At 41.3% G+C, this 26988-nt stretch overlaps 2 protein-coding genes across 5 annotated transcripts in view; one reads left to right on the forward strand and one right to left on the reverse strand.

Annotated features, from left to right (window-relative positions):
• GGACT (gamma-glutamylamine cyclotransferase) overlaps window positions 1-9249 on the forward strand; it is a 31742-nt gene extending 22493 nt beyond the window's left edge. For 2 of the 3 annotated variants that reach the window (XM_071548939.1, XM_071548921.1), the window contains exon 2: window positions 5569-9249. In XM_071548939.1, the coding sequence (XP_071405040.1) occupies window positions 5586-6059 (474 nt within the window). In that variant the 5' untranslated portion in view covers window positions 5569-5585 and the 3' untranslated portion in view covers window positions 6060-9249. Of the gene's footprint in view, window positions 1-1482; window positions 1583-5568 lie in introns of all 3 variants that reach the window. The other variant, XM_071548931.1, reaches the window with a different exon arrangement.
• PCCA (propionyl-CoA carboxylase subunit alpha) overlaps window positions 8985-26988 on the reverse strand; it is a 278669-nt gene continuing 260665 nt past the window's right edge. For both annotated transcript variants that reach the window (XM_071548902.1, XM_071548910.1), the window contains 3 exons: window positions 25037-25177; window positions 12748-12825; window positions 8985-9337 (listed from right to left, as the gene is read on the reverse strand). In XM_071548902.1, the coding sequence (XP_071405003.1) occupies window positions 9269-9337; window positions 12748-12825; window positions 25037-25177 (288 nt within the window). In that variant the 3' untranslated portion in view covers window positions 8985-9268. The remainder of the gene's footprint in view (window positions 9338-12747; window positions 12826-25036; window positions 25178-26988) is intronic.

A 26988-nucleotide genomic window follows, 5' to 3' on the forward strand; every position in this document is an offset into this window, starting at 1 on the left:
TGAACAAAGCAGGAGATGTCATTTATATCCATATAAATCCATGGTTTATCCATTCTCAAATATTTCAGTTCTGATCTCCCGATGTCAAACTGTAGAAGAACCAGTAAGGAACACTTTTGGGTTTGTTAAATACATGTGAACTTGTCAGCCTAAAAGAGAGCAAGAGGTGAAAAAGTATCTGGTGGCACTGAAGAGGTGCACAGGGACCCCTGAATTGGATGACCATGAAGCAAGCAGGCACCAGGGAAAGACCCCACGGCGATTTGCACCTCATTCACCCAGGTAGAGGTGCAGCATGGGTTTGCCACCATGCTGCTGCCCTTGCTGACACAAAAGCAGTCATGTGAGCTCACAGGAAGAAAAGGCCTTTACACACCATGATGCTCATCCCTTCTGGCTTGTGGAGGGTTTGGAACTAAGTCTGGAAATGCACTGGTGTTGCCTTGCCCTGTTCTTGCAGTCTCAGGCTGAAGTGTCTGTTGTGGACAACCCTCTGATAGGGGGTACTGGGAGCTCAAGCCTTTTTGGGCCCACTTGTTACGGTTGTTCTTATGCCCTGTCTCTCCTTATGATTAAAAAGTTGTTCCTATCCATGTTAATGATTCCATGCAAAAATTTTGGCTGGCTGTGTGCTTGTGTACACAGAGAATCAATTGCTTCTTCTATGAAAGCTTTAACCAGCTCCTGCTGGTTCAGTCTCTGACCCAATAAAACAGTCCTGAACTCAGTGCTCTGCCTGGAGCTCTTTCTTACTTTTGTAGTCCACAGGTTTATGAATTGAAGGCTGCAAGACTTTGCTGAAGCTGGTACAAAACATTACTTAATATTAGGACAAAACAATCAGTACTTAGTAGTACTAATATAATATTCTCTTGAGGCAACAACTTTTTTTTTCCCCTCTCAGTTTGTCCACACCTATTAACTTCCCCTTTTTCATCCTCATTTTCTTGTCCTCCTGATGTGCTGGCAAACCCCTCATGTTTCTGCACTCTCCAGAAATTTAGTCTGCTAATTGGTCTAATGTTGTGTCCAACATGTGTCTGCATTGCATCCCCAGCATCTTTTTGCATGTCTGATTGTCACTTCAAGACCTTCTAACAGTCACTTTGGGAATGACACTCTTCCTGTTAGCAGTAAAAATTAATCAAGTTTCTCTGTGCAGTACAGTTTAAAGTGACTTGAAATGTTTTCAAACAGACAAAAGGCAAATGTCTGCTGTGATGTCAAATGGGTGTGAGGCACAGGAGGCACAAGTGCTGTGATTGATGCCTGTCCAAAGGGAGGGCATCCTCACTCTGCCTCCAGGCAGATACCCCAAGATAGTCCAGTTTAAGCACAGTTGTATTTGTTGGTTTGGGGATGTGAACTATCCAAGGAAGAAAATAAAAGAATCTGTAAAGTAGGCTAAGTGGTGTTTCAGGTAGTGCCCAGTAGCATCCAGCGTGGCACTGGGTACTCCAATACGCTTGTTTGTTTTCACAGACCAGCACCTCGCCGTTTCTGAGCGGATGACCGCTGAGAGGAGACCATAACCTCTTGATTTCAAAGGAGCCATCGTTTCACTGGTGCCTCTGTGGTTAATGTAAGAAAGGTGTCTTGCAATAAAGTTTTTCCGAGGTATTCAGCAAGGTTGGGAAGAGGTCGGCCTGGGCAGGAAGCCCTTGTCTGTGCTATAAAGAAAATAGCAAGCAACAAAATGAAAGCATCAAAGGACTAACAGGATGCAGTCCCAGGAGTCCTCTCTGGCATGTTAGTCCTTCTTGAAAGTTAGCATTGAGTGAAGAGTGACCTTAAAACTCGCTTCATTCAAACAGACTGGGCTCAAGTTTAAAGTTCAAGGCATTTTGTTTTTTCACCTGTTTCCTACAGTTTTTAAGAAACTTCTGAAGAATTAATGTGTAACTATATCTGGTCACAGAGCCAATGTGGAGAATTTTTCTCAAGGGAAAATAATGTTACTGTATGGAGTGAGAGAAATGGATACCTTCTGAGTAAGGTTTTATTTAGTTGAAACTTTTTCTCCCAAACCCACTGCGACTGTGATTGCAAACAGTCCTGGAGCCAGCGTAACACACACGCTATTTGTTACTTTAAAAGAAGCTTGTAGTGTCCTGTAGTTGTCTGAATCAGGGTGGAAACGTGTTTTTTTTTCTGAAGCTGCTGCCGGTTGGGAAGCGAGGTCTTGTTTTGGACACAGCCTGGGAGCAAAGAGCCTGATTGCAGCAGTTCATCTGTGAGTGTATGTTGACTGAGCCAGCAATTTGGCCCTGTGGCCGCCCACCCCTCTCTCATCATGCTGGAACTGTTGGGCCTGAGAGGGAAAACTAAAGCCCTGGCCCAAAACTGCATTGGTGGGCAAGGACAGATGTGGATACAGTGCCAGTGCTAATGCCAAGCGGCAGCTCAGGCTGCTGGCTGGCACCAGTTATGAGCCTCTTCTATTTTCATCCAGCAGCATCTGTTTCCATCATCCTGAAATACTTACTTTATTTTCTGATCTTTGTATCTTGCATTATGAAGCAACTAGTAACATCCCACAAGTGATTTGGTAGGTCGTCTTTCATAGCTAAAATAGTTTGCAGAGATGACATACAAATTCTACTCGTGTTTCCCCATGCCATTAAATTTTAATGATTCTGTCATGAATATTTCATGAAAGTACCTTCTGAATGGGTTTGTTTAGTCCTGGCAGCTAATAGTGAGTATAGAGTCTTGGGAGGTCTGTTTGGGTTTTGGTGGATTTTCTTTCCCTCTCAGGTGGTTTAGTGTAGGTAAGAAGTGTCAAACTGGATTAAGTGAGAAAAGGCAACTTCTTGTTGGTGATTCAGCAAGGAGATGCAGTCTGTAACTCTTTGCAGCTGCTTAGCGGAAGTCTGTGAAATGACCCTCAAATACAATTCTGCTCTGTGCTCTCCTGCCACAAGGGGGCTAAAAATGGTTTGAAAGCCCAAGATATGCAAGTGCTTTAAGTGATGCTGATCTATCTGCAGCCTTTCTGCAGTGCAACAGACGGCACACAGGAGAGCAGATTTATTGTGCAGAAAACCGTCTATGTCTTACTTATGTGGGGCAGCATTTGGAAGATGTTACTACCAATCATTCCTCAGCTGGAAGGCTGGGCTTGACTTTGTTGTTGGGGGTTTTTTTTAATAGAAGTCATTGTTCCCAGCCCATCCAATGTGAGTCACGGGGCCACTGTGGACCACAGCGCTGCCATGGGGAGCTCAGTGGCCACCTGCCTGCGAAGCTCCACAAGTACATCAGCCTCACAGCTCTCCACAAACTGTGGCTGAAATTTCAGCTTCCCCCTCCACCTCCATTTGCACTGCCTGCTGAACCCATCTACTGAAACAGTAAATCGGAAACACTTGTCCAAACCTGGATTAGCAAGTTCTGCTGTTGCTGTTCAATTTTGTGGACCCTGCACGAGGGTGACGGGTGCATTTCTTTAAAGGGGTAATGGTTCCAAATGGCCAGTGCTGCACCATCAGGAATGGGTACTTCATTTGCACTGATTTCAGGAATAGTAACACTCTTCCCTGCAAACTTTTTGGAAGCTTATTTCCATCTGTACAGTAGGGACATGGCTTTTGTTTAATGGAAATGAAGCATATCTTTTTCTTACAGATGCACCATTCACTATAAAGCTTTTTATGGGCGTTTTAGGTTTCCCTTTTTATTTTTTTAACTTATTAACTCTGACAAGTAACCTCTTGGTTGTGAACAATTTAATTCACAATTCATTTTTCTGATTCAAAGTGAACACGAGTGCCCTAATCCCCTAATGGGAATTAATTGCATGTTTCAGTGCTTAACTCTGATCCTTTCTCAATCCCCACTGGGACAAGTTTCTTCCTGAAGGATCCATTTTGTTATTCAAAACATAGTCTGAAAGGTAATGATTTTTCTTATAAGAGACTCGGGCCGACTGAATATTAATGCTCTTCTTATTGTGAGGGAATGAGCTGCATCCAAAAAAACCTTGCTTATGTCATGAAGGATAAATTACACTGAAGTATATCTGATAAAATAAAGGGGGGAAAAAAATCAGTGTGTCCTTTTTCCCCTGAGTGAAAGCAGTGTGCCAGTAAATAAAGGCACACACTATTTTTGCCTGGAAAACTGTACTTTGATACAGAGAAAAACTGTTTACTTCACCAAGGGGGAAATTGCTTTGCTACTGAGGATTTTAAATTACGCTGCTCTTGTCCAGCAATGCACCCTTTTGGATAACTGACCTGGTCTCACAGTTTACTAAAATAAGAATAAATAGCAGAAAAAAAGATTACATTTCTACTTCCAGTCTGTCTTTAAAGTTTTTTCAAACTTGAAATACATTGTGTAATGACCCTCTTCCCAAGAGGAACTGCATGGGCTCCTCGGATATTTGGTGTCCAGCCCAGCCAGACAACTGTCAACAAGGCAAGCTCTGCCCAGCCAGTGACCAAGGGTAAAATGTGGGAAAACATCACAGTGCAAGAACTGTGTCTGCCTTGCAGAAACGATGGGAGATAAACAGGGCACAGTGTGAAAAATAACACAGGAACGATGAAGGTACCTTCCCCCCCACACCTTTCACTAAAGCTGGTCTTTTATCCCATTTAAACCAATTGTGAGTGTTTCATGCTCACGGATAAAACCAATGGTCATGCAGAGTCTGTTTTCAGGAGGGGGTTAGCACACGTACACACCAGCTACGTGAGGTGGTTTAGCACTTTGGGTTGTCTGTCTGGCGACAAGAGGAGCATGGCCTTACCTGGTCTTTGTGCCAGCAGCCATAGCTTCCAGCTTCATGGGGCTGAAATACCACTACGACAACTCTTCTCCCACTGGCCCCCAAGGTAAATAAATGGAAGTAACATGTACAGCTCCCTCAGACAGGAGGGGTGAAGGTGTTTGCGAAGACATGACCAGTTCTGCAAATCACCTCATATTTACAGCAAGGGGAACCATTGTCATTCCCCTCCCCTGAAGAAGGAGCAGAACAAACTTCAATGGCACCTTTCAGCTCGCTCGGGATGTGGTTGCCACAGGCCTCCCCACTTCTCTCCCTGTGCCACAGCTTGCTGTTCAGCACTGGTCGGTCACTCAGCAAGCAAGACCTCAGAGATGGGGTTACTGCAAATCCATCAGCATGCCCATGGGATGACTCAGGTTACCTCAGATTTTGAGGTGTCACTGAGCGTGGCACCACACACTTGCTGCAGCAGAGCTCCCATAAATGGTGAGAGAAAGAAAAATTAAAACATGTTTAGAGCTTTTCCTGAAGCTCAGGAATGCTTTGGATCATGCTCAGGATTCCTTAGAGAAACAATGCGATGTAATTTGTTACAGCCAAGACCTGCAAAAGACTGACTTTCTCCTGGTGTGCTTTTCACCAATGCACTTTCTGTCTGAAAATTTTCATGGTACTTACTTGAAGTTACTATGATACTTCAGTGTGGTGTAGGACTGCAAGACCTACACTTTTGCACATGCCCAAACAGCCTTGCATGTCCAGGTGCCTTGGCGTGGGTGTGGTTCTCCAGGGTAGCCATGTGGTAACTAACATATGCCTTTGTCTTCCAGCTGCTTTCGCAGGTACGATGGCCCGTGTCTTCGTCTACGGCACGCTTAAGAAGGGCCAGCCCAACTACAAGTACATGATCAACACAGCCAAGGGGCTCGCAAAGTTCCAAGGAAGAGGCCGCACGGTGGAGAAGTACCCACTGGTGATTGCAGGAAAATACAATATTCCTTACATGCTGAACATCCCAGGGACAGGCCACCATGTTGCTGGGGAGATTTACTCGGTTGATGACCAGATGCTGCAGTTCCTGGATGAGTTCGAAGGCTGCCCAGACATGTACCAGCGTACCCTGATGAGAATCGAAGTGGTGGAGTGGGAAGGGAAGGGCGGTGCGGGCGAGGCGCAGGCAGCTGCCGAGGGCGTCCTGGAGTGCTTCGTGTACAGCACGGCGACGTACCCACCCGAGTGGGTGGGGCTCCCCTACTATGACAGTTACGACTCCTCGGGGAAACACGGCCTCTCCTACGTCCTACGCGAGAGCCGGGAATAGAAACGGGAGGGAACGCAGCCTGGCCGAAGACATAGTGCTAAGCAGGTGTTGATCAGTAACCTTTCCAGGAAAGCTGTAATACCTTCTTATTAAAATGCAGGATCTCTTGTAACCTTCCCAACCCAGAAGCCTTGGCACTAGAGCTGAAGTTTTGTAGGCCCCAAATTGGAGACTCCTCCCCAGGTAGTCAGTGTCATCCTCACCCCTGCTAACCTGCTGCAAGTAACTGGGTTTGCATGAGGTGTAAAAGTCTCACTATATATTATGTATCTGTGTGCATCAGGTCTGGGGTCTAATTATTTCCTCAGTTTCCCTCTTTGCCTTGGTGCATAAAGGAGGTCAGTGAAAGGCAGGGGAACAGACTAATTTTTTATTTTTTTTCCTGAACTGACAAATTGACTTGTGTAGATGTCCAGGGTGGGTGGAATGATGATGATACTATTGCACTAATACCTGAAATTGATTTAAAAAATCATGTCTGCAAAGTAAAGCACAACCTGCATTGAATGTTGACTTGTAATGGTGTTTAGTAGGTTACTGAACAGACTCTCTGCTTCCAGACAAGTAGTAAGGGAAAATTTAAAGATTGTTCTCTGCATTGCAGGGGTCTTTTTTTAATACTGTTTAGTTTTACAAGGTACTGTGAAATAAATACTAAGATGTATAAGAAAATTACTTTTAAAACTGTTTTTAATTTAACATTCTAAGCACTTTAGGTTCCACTTCAGTTCACTGAGTGACTGTATGATTTGGGGGGGCATAGAGGGAGCGGGTGGTGTTGGGGAACTGGAAAAGCAAACCTACACTGGAGCTGTTGTTAGCACTTACTATCAAGGTGACTTTTTGCCAAGCACTTTAATGGAGAACTTGCAACCATATGCAAACTGAGTTTCCTATTGGGGGAAAGATTTTTATATACATGATAAAAATATCCAAAGGACCTGTATTGTGATTATTGCAACATTTAAATGGGGGGGGGAATATATAAAGAAGACTATTGTCCCCCTGACCCAACCAACTGTGCTGGTTTCTGTACAATCTGGGAAAATGGTGGCTTTCTGTTGTTACACTCCTGTGCGTTACATTTTCCTTCAACTGCAGTGTTTGGTACAAATAGATTGTACAGTATACAAAGCTGCCAAAGGATGGGAGCAAGGAATGTATGCCATGCAGTGAGCCAAAGTACAATTAAATGCATTAAGGATACCATAAGGAGCAATATTGTACTTTTCCTTCACTGCCAGTAGACCTGTGATGGCCGGAGGAGATCCATGGTAGAGAATCAGACCAGGGATCCAGGGTAAGAAATCGGCCTAAACTTCAGCAGTAGTGTGCTGCATCTCATTTAGAGAAACACAGAAAGCCTTTATGTTGCTGCAGTAAGCAAATTAAGTAATTTGAACATAGAATACTGGTGCCTCTTTACAATACTTGTTTGTTTAGGGCAACCTGCAGAAGCTGAACTGTGCTCCTTTGGGGAGGGCAAGGATGGCAGTAAGATTTGTAGGGAGATCTGCAGTGTGTCTGCCTCGGTTTCTCCAGATGCAAAAGCATTAATTTTCCTGGAAGGCAGGTACTACTCTAATACTCTCCTTCCTCATCTTGATGGGCTTTGTAAACTAATTCACTAAGCAGATCCCTGTCCCTTGGCCATGTGATCTAGTCAGCAGCATCTCAATAACATGAAAAATGCCTCTTCAGTCAGAAGTTTCAAGCAGAATCATTAATTTTTCTGGTTGAACATGAGTCACCAGCCCTGCCACAGATTGTTTTCATCCTTTACCTTCTGATAAAAGGCCCAGGTGCCGGTGGCCAGAGGGTTTCTTTCTAGGAATTAGTATTACTCTGCATGCCCTGGGCAAGAAGAGAGCAGGGCAGCTCCTCTCTGGGGCAGTGGTTAAGGCACAGCAGGAAGGGTGACTCAGAGGTATGTAGAAGGAACAGCTGTGTGAGGTGAGCCCAAGGTGGGAGTTCCCACTGTCCCAGTCCAGGAGCAGGCAGCAGCGGAGGCCACAGGGACCAGGTGATGCTGGAGAGTGCAGGGATGCAGAGGCACCACTGCATCCAGTGGGCTGCAGCTGCTGCCTTACCAAGCTGGAGCACAGCACGGAAGGAGGAGCCTCTGTTCACCACACACTAACACTGCTGACCCAGTGAACTTCTGGTCTGTACATCATCCTGTGGCATGGAGTTCCTGAGAAAGGAGGAAAAAATGCACCTTGCCCAGGTCACCAGCCTTTTACTTCTGTTCAAGTTTCTTAAATATTCCTCCTCTCCAGGCTCTCTCTGGCTTCCCATATTGGATACACAGATTTTCCAGACATGAGATAGTCAGGTATTATGAACTGTCCCAGTTCTTCACACAGTCTTTAGTAAAAGCCTCTGCATAACAAAAGATCAGACAGTTAGCCTCCTTTCTGTAAGAATTCAGGAGGAAGCATTGTCTGAGGGACAACACATGCCTCCAGCAATACCTTGGGGCAGCTAAAGGGATCTGAGGAAAGTGCCAGCTCCTTCTGTAAAGATTTGTAATATAAATATAAATATAATCAATATAAAGATTAAGGGGAAGGGGAAAAGTGAGTATGGAGTTTCAATAAAAACAATTCCCTTAAAACTTTAAATGAAAATACATGACAAAAGTCTGCACTGGCAAAATAAAGCCTGTAACCTGTAATTTAAATGTAGTCTGTACAAATCATTCAAAATATTCCAGTAAATCTGATCAGATCTAAAGCCATTGCTGGTACTTGTGCAGCACTTACACAGAGTGTGGAACTGCTCAGTTCACTCAGTGGTTAATTTTTCATTCTTACCAGTCATTCTGTACAGCCTGGCTGGGGCCTCAAACCAGGGATGTTACTGTGGAGAAGACAAATCAGACTCGGGCTTTTGTTATGTTTTCTTTTTTTTTTTTAAAGAGGCTTTTCCTGTTTTAAAGCAGAAATGGTATTTTATTGATTTTATTTGATCCTGAAAAATCAAAGCATTACAAAGGTTATGTACAAGTATTTCTGGAAGTAAAAATCTGGGATCTGTTGCCAAGATTTAACATCTGTGTTTGCTGTCTTAACCGCTGATAGAGTAAATATGGCTGTATAAAACCTTGCACATAAAACTGTCCATTTTATGTGTTGAATTGCCTTAATGTTACTTCATGGATGAAAATAATAAAGGCTTAGTTAATTCACCCGTGTGGAGGCGACCTTTCATTCCAGTTCCACCAGCAGATCTCCTTCTCCAACAGTATCACCACCTTTGCAGTGCACAGCTTTCACCTGGGGTACAGAAACAGCAGTAATGTAAAACCTTCCTCAACAGCACAGTGAAATAAATGGTGTGGCTAACATGCTTTATATAGAGTTTCACATCTGCATGCATGGGGCAAGTGGCCACTGTGCAACGGGACGACCACACGGGGATCACATCTGCTGGGAGGGCCGTAAGAGGCTGTGTCAACCGCCAGTGTTCAGAGTCCAGCTGAGTTGTGAGTACCTCTGAGAATGGAGACTCCAGCATCTCCCCAGTGCTTGTCCAAACCGTGTCCAACCCCATTAGGCTATTTAGGCGCCTACCACTAGCTGGTTTTCTTATGACAGAGGTACTTTAAGACCTTGAAGACTTTTAAAAAGTGCCTTTCTTCCACTTCATTGCACTGCTGTTCATTTACTACTAAAGTTTTAAACCTTTAAGAGGACAGGGAGACTCTCCAACACTCATGCTGTCTTCTTGGAATATTTCAATTATACTATTTCTTTCATTACAATTTTTAAGTATAGCTGAATTTTGGGACTTCAGCCACGAAGTGGGTTTCTCTCAATTGCCAGACAGCTGGGATAGATGATTCAAATCTGAATTGGGATCCTTTAGCATAACTGAACTTGGCAAACAAATATAATAATAAATAATAACAGTCAAATAAATGCAACTACATCTGTAGATGGATTATATACTCGAGCAGAGTCCTGAATTTTAAAACACAAACATCTTACACTAGTCCCTTATTTCCTCTATAAAAGGCTGCACATGTTTGAATTTCCTTTCAGCACATGGAGCTCAAGAAAATATTTGAAGCTGTGTATTAGAGTTTGCTTTCAATATGAATTCAGAGCTTACACTGACATGCCCAAATCCTTGTTCAGCAATTCCCTCATTTGAATCATCCAAAGGCTATCTCGGGCTCCTACAGGAATTGCATAGCATACCTGGAGAGTACCAGGCTACGATGGCCACACTATCACCTACATCCATGTTTGACAGTCTTAAGGCCACATGAGCTGTAAGCAGAACTCTGGCTCTGTAACACAGGCACACTCACTGCTCAAGAAATTATGCTGAACACTACAAAGGGAAAGACAACCCTGGAGTTTTTTAAGGTGAGACTGGACGTGGCACTTAGTGCCATGATCTAGTAATCAAAATGGGGTTCTATTAAGGGTTGGACTTGATGATGCCAAGAGTTCTCTTCCAACCCAACTGATTCTATGATTCTATGATATGTACAAACAAGGGCTTTATTTCTGAATCAGTAGCGAGGCAGCCTACCTGATTCCTGAGCCTCAGTCTTTTAAGAGATGAAAGCAATGTGAAAAACATCCTACCTCTTGCTGTTCTTTTTCTACAAAGCCAAGGTTCAGCAAACATCAGAGCTAACTGGCGTTTCAAACTCCCCAGTGATTGCTGACATGCAGCCGGGCCAGCTCCTTGTCCTGACCCAGGCACAGCTGTCCCATGGGAGACAAGAGGGACACCAGTTCCTCTCCATCTTTCTCTCATTTTTAAACCACCTGCAGCTGGAGCAAACTCAAAGTAGACAAAAACAAGCCACTTTTCTCACAATTACAAACAGGAAGATGGGGTTTGATACAGAAAAGGAATTCAGTGAGGAATGAAAATGGGAACGTCTTACAGCTGAAGACAAATGAACTGTGTTTCAAAACATGGTTTCAAAGCATCAAAACACAGAGTAACAGTACCAAACATCCCATTCCTGTGAATGAGCCAAGTTATTTTAGCACTTAGAGCCATGACTTTGCACTGCAGAACAGGATGAATTCTGTTTAGCAGCTGCATTTCTACACAGCCAAAAATTTTTGGAACCTTAAGATTCTAAAGAATCAAATAATTTCCTAATTATTATTAAATTGGGGGCACCAAAGGGATATTGCAAGGCACACATCAGACCCACTGAACAGCCTGTGTACTACTCACATCCCACCTTGAAGGATTAGTAAGACAAACACAGGTCTTACACACAATACAGAGTGAGTGGGAAATACTTATTGGAAGAACTACAAGCAGGATTTTAAGGAATAAGCCCATCAAGTAGAGAACACCTTGGTGGGAAAGGGAGGGTTAAAGTGAAAAATAAATGGGATGGGTGGGAGTTGGAATGGCATTTTAATTACAAATACTAGTTAAAAACAGTGGATGCAAAGACCAGTAATAAGGGGTTAAAAGAAGTGAAGATGAAAAACTAAATGCTTGAAAATATTAATCAAGTGAGAAAATAAATTATATAGAAATCAATGCATGAAATAAAATAATAAAGTAGCAATGTTAGAGCAACAGGAAATAGAACATACTCCTTCTCTCGCTGTTCTTTTCTCTTGAGACCCAATTTTGCACTGGATGCACTGGAAGAGGCAAGCCCTGGGACCCAGCCTCAGTAACAATTTTAGACCTGTGCCAAATAAGCCTTTCTTGTAAACACACAAACAGTCCTTGGCATAGAGGCCCTGAGATCTCAGCGAACCTTGCCAGTGGCTCTCCCCGTCCCTGGGGGCTCCCCACTGCCTCCCTCTGGGCTGAGGGGTTGTGCACTGAGGTTTGTGCAGCAGGGAGAGCAGAGGGGCTTGACCCCCGGCAGCCGTGGGCTGGGGCAAGAAAGGAAATAGGCAACAGAAGAGAATATACAACGCAGATCCAGACTATGCTCTCCCATTGGAAAGGATGTATCAGCGGCCCATGTTTCATGGTTTCAGGCTGTGAAGTCTGACACAGGGATGCTCTGAGGCCCCAACTTGGGGGCTGACAGTCCCTAAACCAGCTGCGGTTCAAGGCATGCCCTCATCATATAAGCTTAACCAGTTCCCTGCTCTAAGCACTGGTTTTGGCACATCCTACACTGCAGGAGAGTCCCAGCTCAGGGATATCACAATGCACAGCCTTGCAAAGCTTAACAAATGTGCAGATCTAGGCTAGAGACTTAACAGTCACAATAATAAAAAATTGTTTTTCTCTTCCTCCTGCAAAAGCACTTTGTATGCCTTGTTCTGAGTGGGGGTATTTAATGTCAAATTGTTTGCCATTAAATAATTAACTGGCAAAGAGATCTCTCTTCTTCAGTTGCTCTCTGGAAAGATGAAATTTAGAGAAATAGTCTGCAACACCTTTCTTTCAATTCAACTTGGTATTGTAACATCATAGAAAACAAATCATTTAGGAGAGAGTTATAAGAATTTCTGAGGCCAGTAAAACTATTTCCTGCTGTGCTATCTAAGGCTCGGAACTACTTAACAGCATTCACAGCAGATGCAAATGTTACAAAATTAAAGACATCTCACTTTGAAAGACTTATAACAATCAGACTTAATTCCTTAACAACCAGAATTCTCTTTTTTTCCTTTTTAAATTCCATCCTGTTTGACAAGGTGCATATGGTTTTAAGTGACCCAAGGCAGCTTACCTTGCCTGTTTTAGCAGCAATCATACTGTTCTGCATTTTCATTGCTTCAATTACACAAATCTCCTGACCTTCTGAAACCTGGTAAAATTCAAGCAGTACAAAATGAGGACAGAGGAATTGAAATTTTCCAAGTGATGATTCTTCTGGAAAATAAAAGGATTATTTCATTAAATGCTATAAAGACTTTCATGGCACAGGTCAAGTCAGCCAGTTGCACAGTCACAACACAAATGACACTCACAAAACTGGCAGCAAAATAGGGAAGAAGGAATCACCTACTTAACACTATCACCCCAGGCAAACCTGAAAGGTTCCCCTCCCATCCCATCCATTCAGCTCCAGCTTCTACAGTTCACACGTCACATCCACCACAGTTCCACATCAATTAAATCCACAGCAAAATTTAATTTGTGCATTTTTGGCTGGGGAACTCTTGCTTTGCTTCCCTGGCGCAGGGCCCACAGATACTAATACTGATTCAGAAGCCAAAAGTTTCTTGGCACATGTCCAGGGGAGCTTGGGCTAGAAGCTCCAGCAATACCCAATGGGCTAATGCTGAGGAGGATGTCACACCTCTGCACATGTCAGCATCTGGATGGCAGCTGATGGCTCTGGACTGACAGAAGGCAGCACATCAGTGTGGAACCACAGTTCTCATCCACAGGGGAGCCGTGGTGGAGGCAGAACCATCATTTTCACCATAGCTGAGAGCTCTTAAAGGGGAACATTGAAGTTTCCTCTTCTGCTTGTTTGCACCCTGCTAACAGGCACGTGCAAGCTCAAGGTCCCCAGTCACCCACTGGGCTGCTCTGCTGGGCTCTCTGCACCCCCCAGACAGAACCGCCCTCCGGTGCCTTGGAACACACTGCACAAAAACAGTTGCCCAAGGCTTTATAGTGTTTGAGGATGCTGCCTGTACATGAGGGGAGAATCAGGGGATTCAGAATTTACCCCTCATGTAACCCAGCAATCAGCTGGTCATCCCATGAAGATGATGGATGCTGGAGAGGGAAGGATTCCAAGCCCTACGTGCCAGGATTTAGGACTTGTGTGCGTACACCCCTCTGAGATGCCTCATTCCAAGTGCCCCTTGCAAGTCTTTTCATTGAGCTCTTTTGTAGATTAGTCTGCTATTCCCTCATTATGCCAGCAAGTTTGGGATGCTTTCACGCTGATGTTCAAGTTTCATTAAAGAGGGTAATCTGAAACATGTAGAGGTCTGGTTTATGCACTGTTATATGTGTCAATGCCAACAAAATGTTTGTTTATACACATTCCCATATACACATAAACATATTTCTCTAATTATATGTGAAGTGAATAATACATATTTAAGGACAAGTGTACACCACTTTGGTGGAATATATTAATAGACAGATGTGAAGTCAGAGATCAAATGCACATTGCATGAAGAACATTACACAAATTTAAGTAAAGCTTTTTCTCACTAACAATGACTGAAAAGCACTGATGTCTGCCTATGAGTTCTGAACAAGACAGAAGAAAAGACAATACATTAAAAGGTGCTCACACACCCTTTCTCCAACAGACTTCCAACTAAAGTGTGATGGGTTTTGGAGGGTAAATATGGAAAGCATTTGCTATGGGAACATGGTATATTAACTGGATACAGAGAATAACCAATGCTCAATACTTCACCTGCAGAAATTCTATCTTGAGCTTCAGGTGAGCTTTCAAGTCATTAGCAGTGTCAAATTTTGTGAATAGTATCAAAGACTTGCTCTTTGTCCCTAGTTATTTCCCCTCTACTCCCTTTCCCTGTCTTTTGTCTCCTTCCTTCCACACCTGCTGCTCTGCCCATAGTCTTGTTCCAGCAGCTCACTCTTTCCTTCCTTACTGCTTCTCTCTTTCTCATCTCACTGCTTGGCTTTTCTTCCATCTGCTCTGAACTGTCCAAACATTTCTGAGGTTAAGAGGAAACTATGAATTATCTCCTGCCAATTTAAAAAGAACCAAAAAAAAGGCAAGAATGTTTGTTGGAGGGCTTTTATTAAAGTATTGCTATTATTAAAATATGCATTTCAGAAACAACTTTGCCATCCTCTGGTTAAACTCAGCTATCAGAGAGCCAAGAACATGGGCCTCTCTAAAGGTTGCTGAAGATTGAGATGCTAAGGAGGGCAGATCTGAGTTCAGTGGCCTAATTTCATGGGCACAAGAAATGCTTTCCTTGAGCCCTGCCTGATGCAGTTTAACAGTAACATGACTTCATCAGGTGGATGGTGTGCAAATGAACCAGTTAGCAATTATCTAAACAGAGTTTTGGAAACTTATCTACTGGAAAAAGACAGAATTGCCTCTGTAGATCTTATGAATGGTGCTAAAATGTCAGGAACTATTAAAAATTGTGGGATGGAAATACCCCTTAATCTAAATTTCTTCTCAGTTTTCCCTCTTCCTCAAAAATAAAGTTTTTGGGTTTTATAAAATACCTGCTGGGTTGATGACAAAGGAATCAGTGTCTGGGAAGAAAATAACCTCTCTCAACCCACAAAATATATAGTCAAAGTATCCAGTTTATTACAGTCTTACTAATTGGGAAGGAAGGAGGCACTTTCAACATGTACCCCAAGTGAAAATGCTGTGTCAGTACTTCTGATGATGTGCAATTTGTTGACAATTCCTTGGTGCAAGTCTCACTTAAGCACAGAAGTTTAATTACTGTTCTTATGTTAAACCTCTACAGCTCTGCTCATTGTGTTGCAAAGCGATAAATCCTAAAATTAGGCACTTGTATCTCTCTTTTCTCTTTTTCAGCCTTTAGGGCATTGTACAGTTTCTTTCACTCCCTAATTGCACATATCCTTTAGCCTGTTATTTTGCCTGCAAATGAAAACTGCAGCGATGTGTGCAGGTTCTTGCTGTCTAACTTATTTAAGGATTTATCTGGACCATTTTTAATGCTGCATTTTCATTGCATAATTTATTTCTTTCAGTGGATGGTAAACCAATGTAAACCACCATCTTTACATTTCAATTTAAGGAGCTCTCAGTGATGACCCAAATCTGTCAAAACAGGCAACTAAAATCAAACAAAAAAATCTGATTGATTGGAACCAAGTAAAATAAAGGGCTCCTTTTCTTAAAAGAAATTAACCTCAGGTATCTTTTTTACAAAGTTATGCTGCAGACAAACCAACGTTTACACTGCTTGGTCTATCTAAGTGAGTGATTAACTGTTAGACCTGCCGTCTGTATTTTAGCAGTTTATTCCTGCATGGCACACTTCAAAGTAGCTCTTCAGTTTTGTTCTCGACAGAGTGAAAATAAAAAAAAAAAAGGAAAAGCAGCAGCAAAAATCTCATTGAAGAGGAGAGTATTTAACATCTCGATGCTGCTAACGACTGTGATGTGAGTTTGGCAACAGTTAATAATGGTGTTTGAGTAACTCAGGGACTGCACGGTGGTTGTTCTCTGACTGAAAGGTTACACACAGGACAGGGAAGTGTCTCCGGTCATTTCCCAACCAAGCCACTCACACCACAGGGTGGAGGCAGAACCTGAGGAGCAGCAGCCCCGACCCGTTCTCACTGCACCTACATGAGGGCCGTAAAGACTATCTGCCCTTACAGATAGGGCTCTTTAAAGCTCAGAAACACAAAAAGACAGCGCACACCCGAGGGCATTGCTACCACGGGATCTTTGTGAATATGGTACACTTTCTGCAGACTTTTGTGTGTCATCGGTTAAAGACTTAATGATTGTGACAGGACGTCTCCCATGTTAGGCTTACAAAATGGTCACAAGCCCCACAAGTCTTTCTGATAAACCCAATGGGCACTGATGTATTTCCCCGCTCTCTGTCTAATTGGTGTAAAGTTTGCAGATCTGAATCCCCGATCTTTTATCCAGCTTGCTGCGTCCTCTCCTTTGACACGAGGTCAGGGTTCACATTCGCATCCGATTATCGGAGTGGCACTCATTAACCGGCAGCCTGCCTTGCGCCGAAAGGAGTTCGCTGCAAGGGGAACTCGGCCCATTTACTCAGCAGATTTCAGCATTTTAAGGAGGTCTGAATGTCACACAGTATTGCTACATTTTGAGGAGTTTCAGACATCTCCAGCTGATGATTAATTGTGAGTGATGGGAAATAAAATCCAGTAAAGCCAGCTGCTTGCCATGGTCGGCAAAATTACTATAATGGATATAGGCTGCCAATTTTCCAGTTTTACTGGCAAGTCTTCCAAGTGTAATTAAGGGAAGTTATAAATGATATGGAAATCTATCAAGTCCCATTTATTTTCAGAGGACTCTTTCCCCTGAGACTTTTATCTTCAAGCTTATAGTTTGCTTTGTTGTGCTAATGATTTAAACCACTTCTTATTTCTGATTAAAGCCCCCAATATCCTTCACAAGAAGTTAGATCCACTTTATTCAGAAGGATTTAAAGAAACAGAAGCCTTTTTAAAGTTGTGTTTGTAAGCCGTGCTGAGCTCCCACTTTCTCTGTGGAAGCATAACACAGCATCCTCCATCTTGGGCACCTCACTACCATCTGGATTTCTGCTTCTGACAAATTCTGGGGTTTGGGAAAGATTTGGTGGGGGAGGAAGAAGGCAAAAGAGGGAATTAAAAAAATACAATAAAAAAATCAACCACCAACAACCCCCCAACTTGCCTCCAAATCCTAAATCTTCCAAAACAAAGATCATGGGTGCTGTCTTAGATGCTAGGCATTTAGCACGGAGTGGTGTTGCTCACTAATGTTGTTTGATTTGGAATAAAAGCATGAAAATGATGTGCAAAGGCCTAAAATTGGAGATGTAAAGGATGACTGCACAGTATTCCATTTCTCAATTTCATCCTTCAGAGCCACAAAATGGGGGTGATACAGTTACTGGATGAGATTTACAGTAACAGCTGTGGTCTTCCCACACAAGGGAGGACCTTCTAATGGGCTAAGGTCTGTTTTGAACAGACGGGGAGTAGCAAAACAAGGTTCCCTATTAAGGGTGTGCAGTAATATTCCTGATAAAGAAAATGAGTAGTGGTAGTCAGATTGCTTTGAAAGACCTAAATCTCCTTTTTCTGTTTAAGAGGAGGGAAAAAAAAAAGGCAGCTATTTTAGAAAGTGCTAACTGCTAAAATAATGAAAGACATGTAACGTAAGGGTTTGGGTTTTTTCTTAATCTCCTCCCTACAAACTGTAAAGAATGCATAGGAACCAGTGCCAGGGGCATATGGCTTTCTCCTGTGCTGAACATTCATACAAAAGACAGGTTCATCAGTCATTGGAGTATCTGGATAAAAAATTAGCTCCTGATGGATGGTATTTAGAGCTTACCTGCTGCTAGTACATTACCAGAGAAGCACAGGTTTTGAAACCCACATGACATTAGAAACTGCAGACCGTGAAATACCCCACGTGCAGGCGCACTCATAATGTGCGCCAGGTTATACAAAATAAGAAATAAGCTATTTAAACCCTCTGCCTAAAATTGGGCCCGCTGCAAGGAACCCTGGGTCAGCCCTACACAGGCCAATTAATGCACAGCATCTGCTGTATAGAAGCCGCGCATGAAGCACTTCCGAATGATTTCAGCAATTAAAAGAAAACTGTTTCCTGCCTGTTCTGACAGCAACTGTTTCAATGCAAGAGTGAACACCAAATCATTGTGTGCAGCTGAAAAAATTAAGTCTTTTTTTTTTTATCTTGTGAAAAGGAGGTGGGAGGGATAAAGATTTCTTACAGAATCGGATCGTTCTTTTGTTGTCCGACATTCTGTGTTTTTCTGCCAAATTAGACAGAAGGCTCCGAGGGTTTACGGGGCCCTCTACAGTATCACCTTCTGCTGCACTGTGGCTCCCTAAAAAGACGGATCAATATCAACCCTGCTGATTTGCCTACAAAAGTGAAAATCCCTCAATTACATTTTTTAGACCATTATATTTAGAACACAGGTGCTCTGATGCATAACATTTTTAAGGCTCTTGGAGCTGAAGTGGAAAAAAACAATGACAGCCCTAAGCAAATATGATCTTAGATTTGGTTAAAAGTGAAATGATAGTCATATTTTATTGATATCTCCTTTCTCAGCTTTGGGAAGATACCAGTAAACATCACTCACAAGTTCCACTATGCTGCAATTTGTGTCCCTGTTGAGCCTTGTAAGTAAGAAGGGACTATGCCCTATGAAAGAGAATGATCCTCTCTCGTGGCCTTCTGCAAAATATTCCCAAACATGCATCTTGTTTACACATGTGCAAAACCACTGAACAGTGAATTAAGTATGCATTCACTGTCTATGAAGATACTGGGATTTTTGTTTGTTTATTTGCTGTTTAAACTTAGCCCATGCTGGTATCATTCCCCTCCCAGATTTTTTTCTCTCTGACTTGTTGGTAATCTGGCAGCCAGCACCCAACAAAAAACAAATCAAGAGAAATTGGATGAGCAACAATTGAAATTCCTTGGCATTGTCCATTACCATGTAAAATAATTAGTGCAAGTTTTCTCTTCTTCCCAAATTAACTTTGAAACCAGAGCTACAGAGCTGCAAGTATAATCAGCGGCAATTAATAGTACTTGACAAATCATTATTAAACTTTTTTGCCACACTCCTTTAACGAATGAATCTGAACATAGCACATCCCAAATTTTCTGACCTCTGACTAAAGGTCACAGATGTCCCCCTGACAGCAATCAGCACTGTTCATTGCACTCCCACTTATCCAAAACACAGCTCCCCAACTGCTCCTGAGGTCCCAGCGTGCTGGGGAACTGATATGCAGCCAGAGCACTTCTGGGGCAGATCTCGTGCTAACTCAGGCCAGCCTTTATCGACCAACCTTTTTAGTAACAGCTAAAAAGTTGTTCATTATTTGAAAATGCAAAGCATTCCAAAATAGTAACAATAAAAATCTATTCATTCATTTCAGAGGTTGGTAACATTTTTTCCCCCAGAAGGAAACTTTATTGACTATTTCCACCTCATCATCAGAATAGGATTTCCTTTTTAGTGACATTGTGCTTGAACACAAACCTTTGACTGTGCAGTTGAAGAAATATGAAACTTAAAAATTTGTTCAAATATAAAAAATTACTTAAATGTGTTTTGAACAATTACTGTAGCTAAGCTTCTTTAATGAAACCACAATTATTACTTGTGCCCCCATCTTATAAGAATGGTGAAATATTTGAATGCTTTTACACAACTGTGAAAAAGTTTTCATTTCCTGTTTAATAAGATTTTTTCGTCAAAAGATACACCCCACCAAGAAAATTATCAAATAAATAGAATCATATAAACTACGTGAGATTTGTGAGCACATTTTGTCATGTTTGCAAACTCCCTTTAACTGAAGAATGGAGTTAATATTTGCTCTGAAGAATAGGAGTGAGGAAAAGAGGGACAGGGAAAGAAAAAGGAAAAACAACAATAAAAGAAAAAAAAAGGCTCATACACAAGAGAAAAGTCTTAATTGAATTACATAATATCTTACTAAAACATTGACACCATATTCATTTGAATAGAATGTGAAATCGTTACCTAAGCAAATGCATTTTTACTGTTTTAACTGGTTGTTTCTGTTATAAATTCTGACCAGTTATAAGATTAAAAAAGAGAAAAACAGAATTTTTTTTTAAAGATTTTGAGGTCTGAATGGCAATTAAATACAACTTAAAACAACACACAACTGCCTGATGGCAACAGGTAAGTTTATAATTCCACCTTTTCTTTCACAAGAATGAATGATGTAGTGAGAAACAGAATTTAGAAAGCTGTTTTGTTTTGGTTTTTAGTAGTGAGCATTTCAGCAGAAAAGGTCAAGCAAAACATCTTTTTCCATAGCAAAAAACTTTACAAGGCTTGTGAAATGGAAAATCGTGGATAAAGATTTTTTTTAACTATTCTTCTAAAGAATAACAAGTGAAATTGAAACAAAATGCATCCCATTGAACTGAAAGAGGAATACAGTTTAAAAGATCTTCCTTAATTCCTTTTAAAAAAGTTGGAAACACACTAATGTGTTCTGTAAGTTATATATCTAAAAAAGCCGCCTTCAAGTTACCCAATTTTGAAATTAGTAAGATAATTAGCATCTATATTTAACAGCTGACATCTTGGTAGAAAAAATTCATCTCATGCAGTATTAATATTCATGGCTATACTGGCATCAATTTGAAATCATAAATAATTTTGATATGAGAAAAGTACATTTAAAAATGGCTGCAATAGTGATAACTCCCAAAACCTGGAGTAATTTTGAACTACTGGCAAGAGAGGAAATTTAGAAACTCAGGTCAAAATAATTAATTGTCCTCTTCTTTTGGCTGTAGTCCTGCAAAGATTCAGCAGTGCTGGGGTGTTTACCCAGAGGTGCTTTCCTTTCACATATTTATGGATGGGGTAATCATTAAAGTGATTTAGGCTGCCAAGTATCAGGCATTACGGATCAATGCTTGGATTAGTAATGCCACCTGTCCTGCTAAAAGAAAAACACCTTTGCATTTCTGACAGACAGAAAACTGAAAAACCAAAAACTGTATTCATAGGTGAAAATAAAGCTAAGGCCATAAGGCAATCAGGAGAGCTAAGATCTTTCTTTGTTGCTGTGGACACTTCAGACTACCAAAATCAGAGTCAGTAGCAGCAACACTTTGGGTGGCTTGTTTTAGGCAAGACAACATAGCTTTACCTGTGCAACCATTAGGATCTTGAGTTGTCCCCAACCCTGCAGTTTCAGTGCATGGAATCCTACATGCACACAAACCAAGCTAGGCAGCTCAAGATGAAGGAGAAATATTTGCAGGTGCCTGCCTATATCCTGCCCTCCAAGTAAAGCAGGGAATTTGTGCAGCTGAGTAGGTTTGATGGTGCTGTCTTTGTGGTAGCTGAGGTGAGATAAAACTATGGACAGTGCCATCTCCACGCACTGGCATACAAATCCTGCCGTCTGTCAGCAGGGCTGGCTCGTGCTGCCAAACAGGGCAAGCTTCTTGCCTGGACTCTTGAAGCCCAGTGATTTCTCTAGTCCACGGCACCATGTGGCACCAAGAAGTAGTTCTCCCCAAACCAAATTTCATCCTAATGCACATGTATCAATAACAATCTACTTACAAAATAAACATGCAAACACCCTCACCCCTCAATAAGGAGTATTTCCTACATTAATGCAACTGCGTTGTCATAAGGAATGTAATCTAAATTTAAAACTTCTTTCCCTAAATAATATTAACCTTCTTTCCAGTCAGCCAGATTTCGAATTGTTTCATTGTTTGTGTTGCTTTCTGCTTCTGAGTGCCTTCATTGTGCTTCCAAGAATAACTGAGTGACAACTAATTACAGTCTTCTGATCACATGAAGGAAAATAAAGAAAGTAGAAAGTAACTGAAACCCTAAAAAAATTGGCAGCATCGCAAGTTCTGCTTCCCTCCAGATGACAAACAGCACTTCCCCACTGTGTTACTAAAATCTAGAGATCATCTTACAGACAAAAGAAACTAAATTCCTTGTGTATGCAATATCTTTTGGCAAAAAATGCACTGAAAACTACTTATCAGACCAGCCGGAGAGAGAATGCTCACACAGTCTTATATCAGGCTTCATCAGACCAAAGTATTTTTCAGCAACAGCAGCTGAATGAGAACACTCTGCTCCAAAGAAAATAGCGACACGTCGAGTGGGGAAAACGAATGCAGAGATCAGTGCTGCCTTCTTGTTTTGCTATGGACACGGAGAGGGACTAACACCACATGCTCACCTGACCAGGCACGATGCCCTGTAGCTGAACCATAGGCAATAAACATGAGTTTGCAAGTGCAGCCATTCAGACAAAGATGAGATTACCCTCTCCAGGCACATCTTCACCGTTTGTGCATCTAAAGGAAGGATATGGCAGGCCCATTCCCTGTGCTACTGACCACTCTGAGAGCATGTCTGTGAGGACAGGGACTGTGCTGCATTAGTGCTATATAGCATAGTTCATAGGTTAGGAGAAAACAATCTCAAAGTAGCTAATAACCAGACAGCTTTATTGCTAGCAGCAGCAACACCTGAGGGGAAAGACAGACAACTGCGTCACATTCTCCCCTTCTTCAGCTGTGCTGGTTTCACACACCATGCATATTTGAGGTGGAGCTGCTTAAATTCCCATTTCTCCAGCACACTAAAGAAATTAGACTTTCCCAAAGAGTACAATAAAAAGAGCTGTATTTATCAGGGAGCTACAGTTCCCTGCCCATCATGCCTTCAGCAGCTGTAGTGAGCGAGCTGGTTTCTGACAGACAGCCGAGACCCGTAATCTGAATCCCACCATCCCACTGTTTATTCAGTGCTGATAGCTGATGTTACCCTACTCTCACTTGCTGGCTTGCTTTTTTTAACGTTTTGACACTAGTCCTGAAAAGGAAGGATTTAAGTTAAACCCTTTTCAATAACGCAAATGCTTTTTTTGCAATTAAAGCTACACAATTAGCGATGACAAGCTCAGGTCAGCAGAACATAGATTATGCTGTTCAAATGCTCTGCCACTCAGTGCCTCCAGCAAAAAGCTGAAGGAGAGGGAAAGAGAAAAAAAAATCTCACACACATTATTTAACACCTTGTGCTGTGATGCACAGAACCACTTGTGGATTTGTGGAGGGAGGTTCATTTATTTATTTACTTAAAATCCCTTAGGCTTTAGCCTCCTTCTCCACTGGTTGTATTCCTTCCAGACAACATGCACTATTCTTCAGGGCAAGAAGGCTGGTAACATTTAGAATTAACTTCTCAAAAATAAATATTAAATAATATAAATATGTAATATAATATAAATATAAAATAAATTTTAAAAGTCTTAACATCCTTGACTTAAAAATGCTTCCCTTTACTCTTCACCAAAAAAAAGTGTTTGCTTAAGATCTTCCTCATTCATACACTTGTATTGCCTAGACAAAGAACGCAGATTCCTCTGTCCATGTGATGACATACTGATTAATTTTAATTGTATACTGTTCTTTTTATTTAAAGTATGTAAACAGTGTGTATGTGCATGTATAAATCACAAAACCAAGAAGTGCAGAAGCTAAAAGAATTTCAGATTTCTAATCAGCTGTACTCTGAAATGTCTTTATTTCATTAATATAAACACTGGCACTTGCAGATCTCTAATATTAACATGATGACTCCCTTCTGCCTGTAAACAGACAAAAGCAACCATATATTCTAAAATCAAAAGTGGCATCACAGCAAAATGTAAGAAACAAATCACTTTACTGCAGGATCAATGACTGTCACCTAGTAAGCGCAATGTTGATTTTGGACTTCAGATCTCGATCCTATTTCTGCATAATCTCTCAATAAAATCTATGTTTCATTGCTATAGATTATGAACTCTGTGACTGAAGCTTTCTGTTAGTACCTAAGTGCCACATACATGTTTATAGCATCATTTAACTGACAATAGTACTTTAAAATTAATATGTACAATCTGATTCTGATTCAAATATTCCTCTGTCTTGCTTTCAATGGTTATAAGAGATAAACACCCTGACCTTAGATATTGCCTATGATACAATGTGGAAGAATTTCAAATAGCGCTGAGTTCAAGTCAGTGTTTATATGTAACTTTAAAACGCTGTATCTTTACTTGTTTCCAGCTCAGTGTGAGGTAAGAAGCACTGGAAATCCACAGGACAGCAACAGCGTGTTCCCTTGCCCTTCTGTATGCCAAGTTTATTCCTTTTGCAGGACAAGAAGATTACCACATGAGACTGGGAATTCCCAGCACAGAATTCCCAATTCAGGATACTCATGTGTGTTGTGAAATTCTTAAAAAAGAAAAAGGGGGAGAAGTTATATATCTGTCCTGTGTCCCTTTTTAAAAAATAATATTTTCATTACTTTAGGGTAGAAAATCAACAATCTAGTCCTTCTAGCACTAACAACATATATATATATATATATATATTTTTTTTTTTTTTTTTTACACACTTAGGAATATTTACATGCACGCACACACACACAGACACATAATTTCATCCTTCATCCCTGTTCTCCTTCCCAAGATATCTGGGATACAAAATCAAGCTATTTCTTGAGTTTCAACTGTGGACTTTTACCAGGCAGAAAATTTTCCTTTTAAAGTCAGTTTAATTTAAATTGTGCTTCCTTATTAGTTTTTATAATTCAAAGGAAAAACAGCACGCATCCTTCAGCACACTTTATTCTACAGGTGATTAAAAAAAAAATTCAAACCCTGTGACCTGTAGTTTCACTTGCACCAAGGGGAAATTTCTGTGGAATATGTAATGAAAATGCAGATATATAGATCACATTTCTTACCTTGTCTCCGGGTTTGACAGAAACTGCCACCACTGTTCCAGGCATGGGAGATCTCAGAATGCTGGAGGTGTCCTCTTCTGCTTTCTCTGGCATATACTTGCTCAGCTCCGCAGCAACCTTCGTCAGTATTTGTAATTTGTACTAGAGAATAGAAGGAGGAATGTTTCAGAAAAATGCACCTTGGTGAATTCCAGTCAATAATCTGCACTATTTTATGGCATCTTTTTATGTAATACAGCTGTTTTCTGTTCCTTCACAGGGGTGTCTAAAAAACACTGTTTGAAATCTTTATTCAGTTTCATTTTCAGGATGTAGAAAGAAAAAATATGCAACCCCAATCTGCAGCAATGTGCACATAAAAGGAAAGAATCAACTACAGTAAGGAGATGTCATATTAATTTTAAAATTATGGTTAGAAAGAGCAGATGCAGATTTAAAAACATAAATGCTCTTATGTTTGCTGCACTTTATCTTTGGTGAATAAGGAATATTGAGGGATTTGTTTCCTGTGCAGTGCTGAATTGCAAATTGACCATTTGGGAAAGTCTGCCAGACTTTCAATGACTGATCTTAAACATTCTGTTTACTTTTTAAACATTTCTTTTTACCATGTATTTAGTGTTTGAAGGTAATAACTTGCTCAGATTTTACAATTGTAACATATGAAACAATTTCAATTCTGTTCTTTCAGATGATGAAACACTGTTGTTGTATAGAATATAATTCATCTGTAATAAAAACTGTTTAGCAGCTGTTACCTACCCTGAGAAAAAATGTTTTCATAGAATCATAGAATCGATTAGGTTGGAAAAGACCTCCGAGATCATCAAGTCCAACCCTTGGTCCAACTCCAGTCCATTTACCAGATCATGGCACTCAGTGCCATGTCCAATCTCAGTTTAAAAACCTCCAGGGTTGGTGAATCCACCACCTCTCTGGGCAGGCCATTCCAATGCCTGATTACTCTCTCTGGAAAGAATTTTTTCTGATATCCAAGTATATTTTATAGCAATTAGAAATGGAAGAGAATGTGATGACCTTGAAGTGCCTGAGAGTATCCCTTTAAACAAAACCTTTCTGAAAACATATAAATGTTGCCAAAACTGATTCCAGCTCCAGGCTGTTAGTTTTTAAAACCTTGCTATCACTTAGACAGCTGGTTGCCCTTAGACAGAGCGAGATGGCCTTCCCGTTTGTCGCAGGGCACCTGAGAGGGACCGCAAATATCCAGTAGATGGCAGCAGGTCTCTGTGTGACACTCCCTCCTCACCAGGGCCATCTCGGAGAGGACCAGCACAACACTTTCATCAATAATTTAAACAAAGGTTTTAATAATAAGCATTGGATGAACGGCATTTACAATTCAAATGTGTATTTTGCTGATGTAAAGTTCAACACCTTGCTTGGAACAGTATGTTTTCCTCCAAAACAATTAGCTATTGTTTTATTAACAATAAAATGTCTTTCCTTTTCATTTTTACGTGGACAGAAAAAATCTGATATCCTTATGGTGGAGGTAAAGTGGGGACTCCACCTTCTGCTTCTGCAGAGAGCAGAACAAGGTATTTAGAATACATGCAAAAGGTTATTAGCTCTGCAATGACATCTTTAAAAAGCAGCTTTCAAAGGCAAATTAAAACAATGTAACAGAGCATGATCACCATCCACAAATGGCGTGTGGACACACAACATTATGTGCGATGAACAGTGCAACCAGTCACTTAGAAATACTTGGCGCTATCGAGAAATATGGGCAAAGGTTAAATGAACTGATCGCTCCCACCTCACCCCAGTGAGTAACAAAACACCGAACCGATGTTCCCTGAAGCCGTAAGCAGTGCCCAAGGATTTGAGGACCCATTCCCAACCATGAGCCTTGGATACAATTGATGAGGCGCAGGGAAACCAGCACCATTTTGTATGCAAAAAGCAGCTTTAACTCCAAGCCTCCC

Source organism: Pithys albifrons, chromosome 1, assembly GCF_047495875.1.
Source record: "Pithys albifrons albifrons isolate INPA30051 chromosome 1, PitAlb_v1, whole genome shotgun sequence".
NCBI classification, from domain to species: Eukaryota; Metazoa; Chordata; class Aves; order Passeriformes; family Thamnophilidae; genus Pithys; species Pithys albifrons.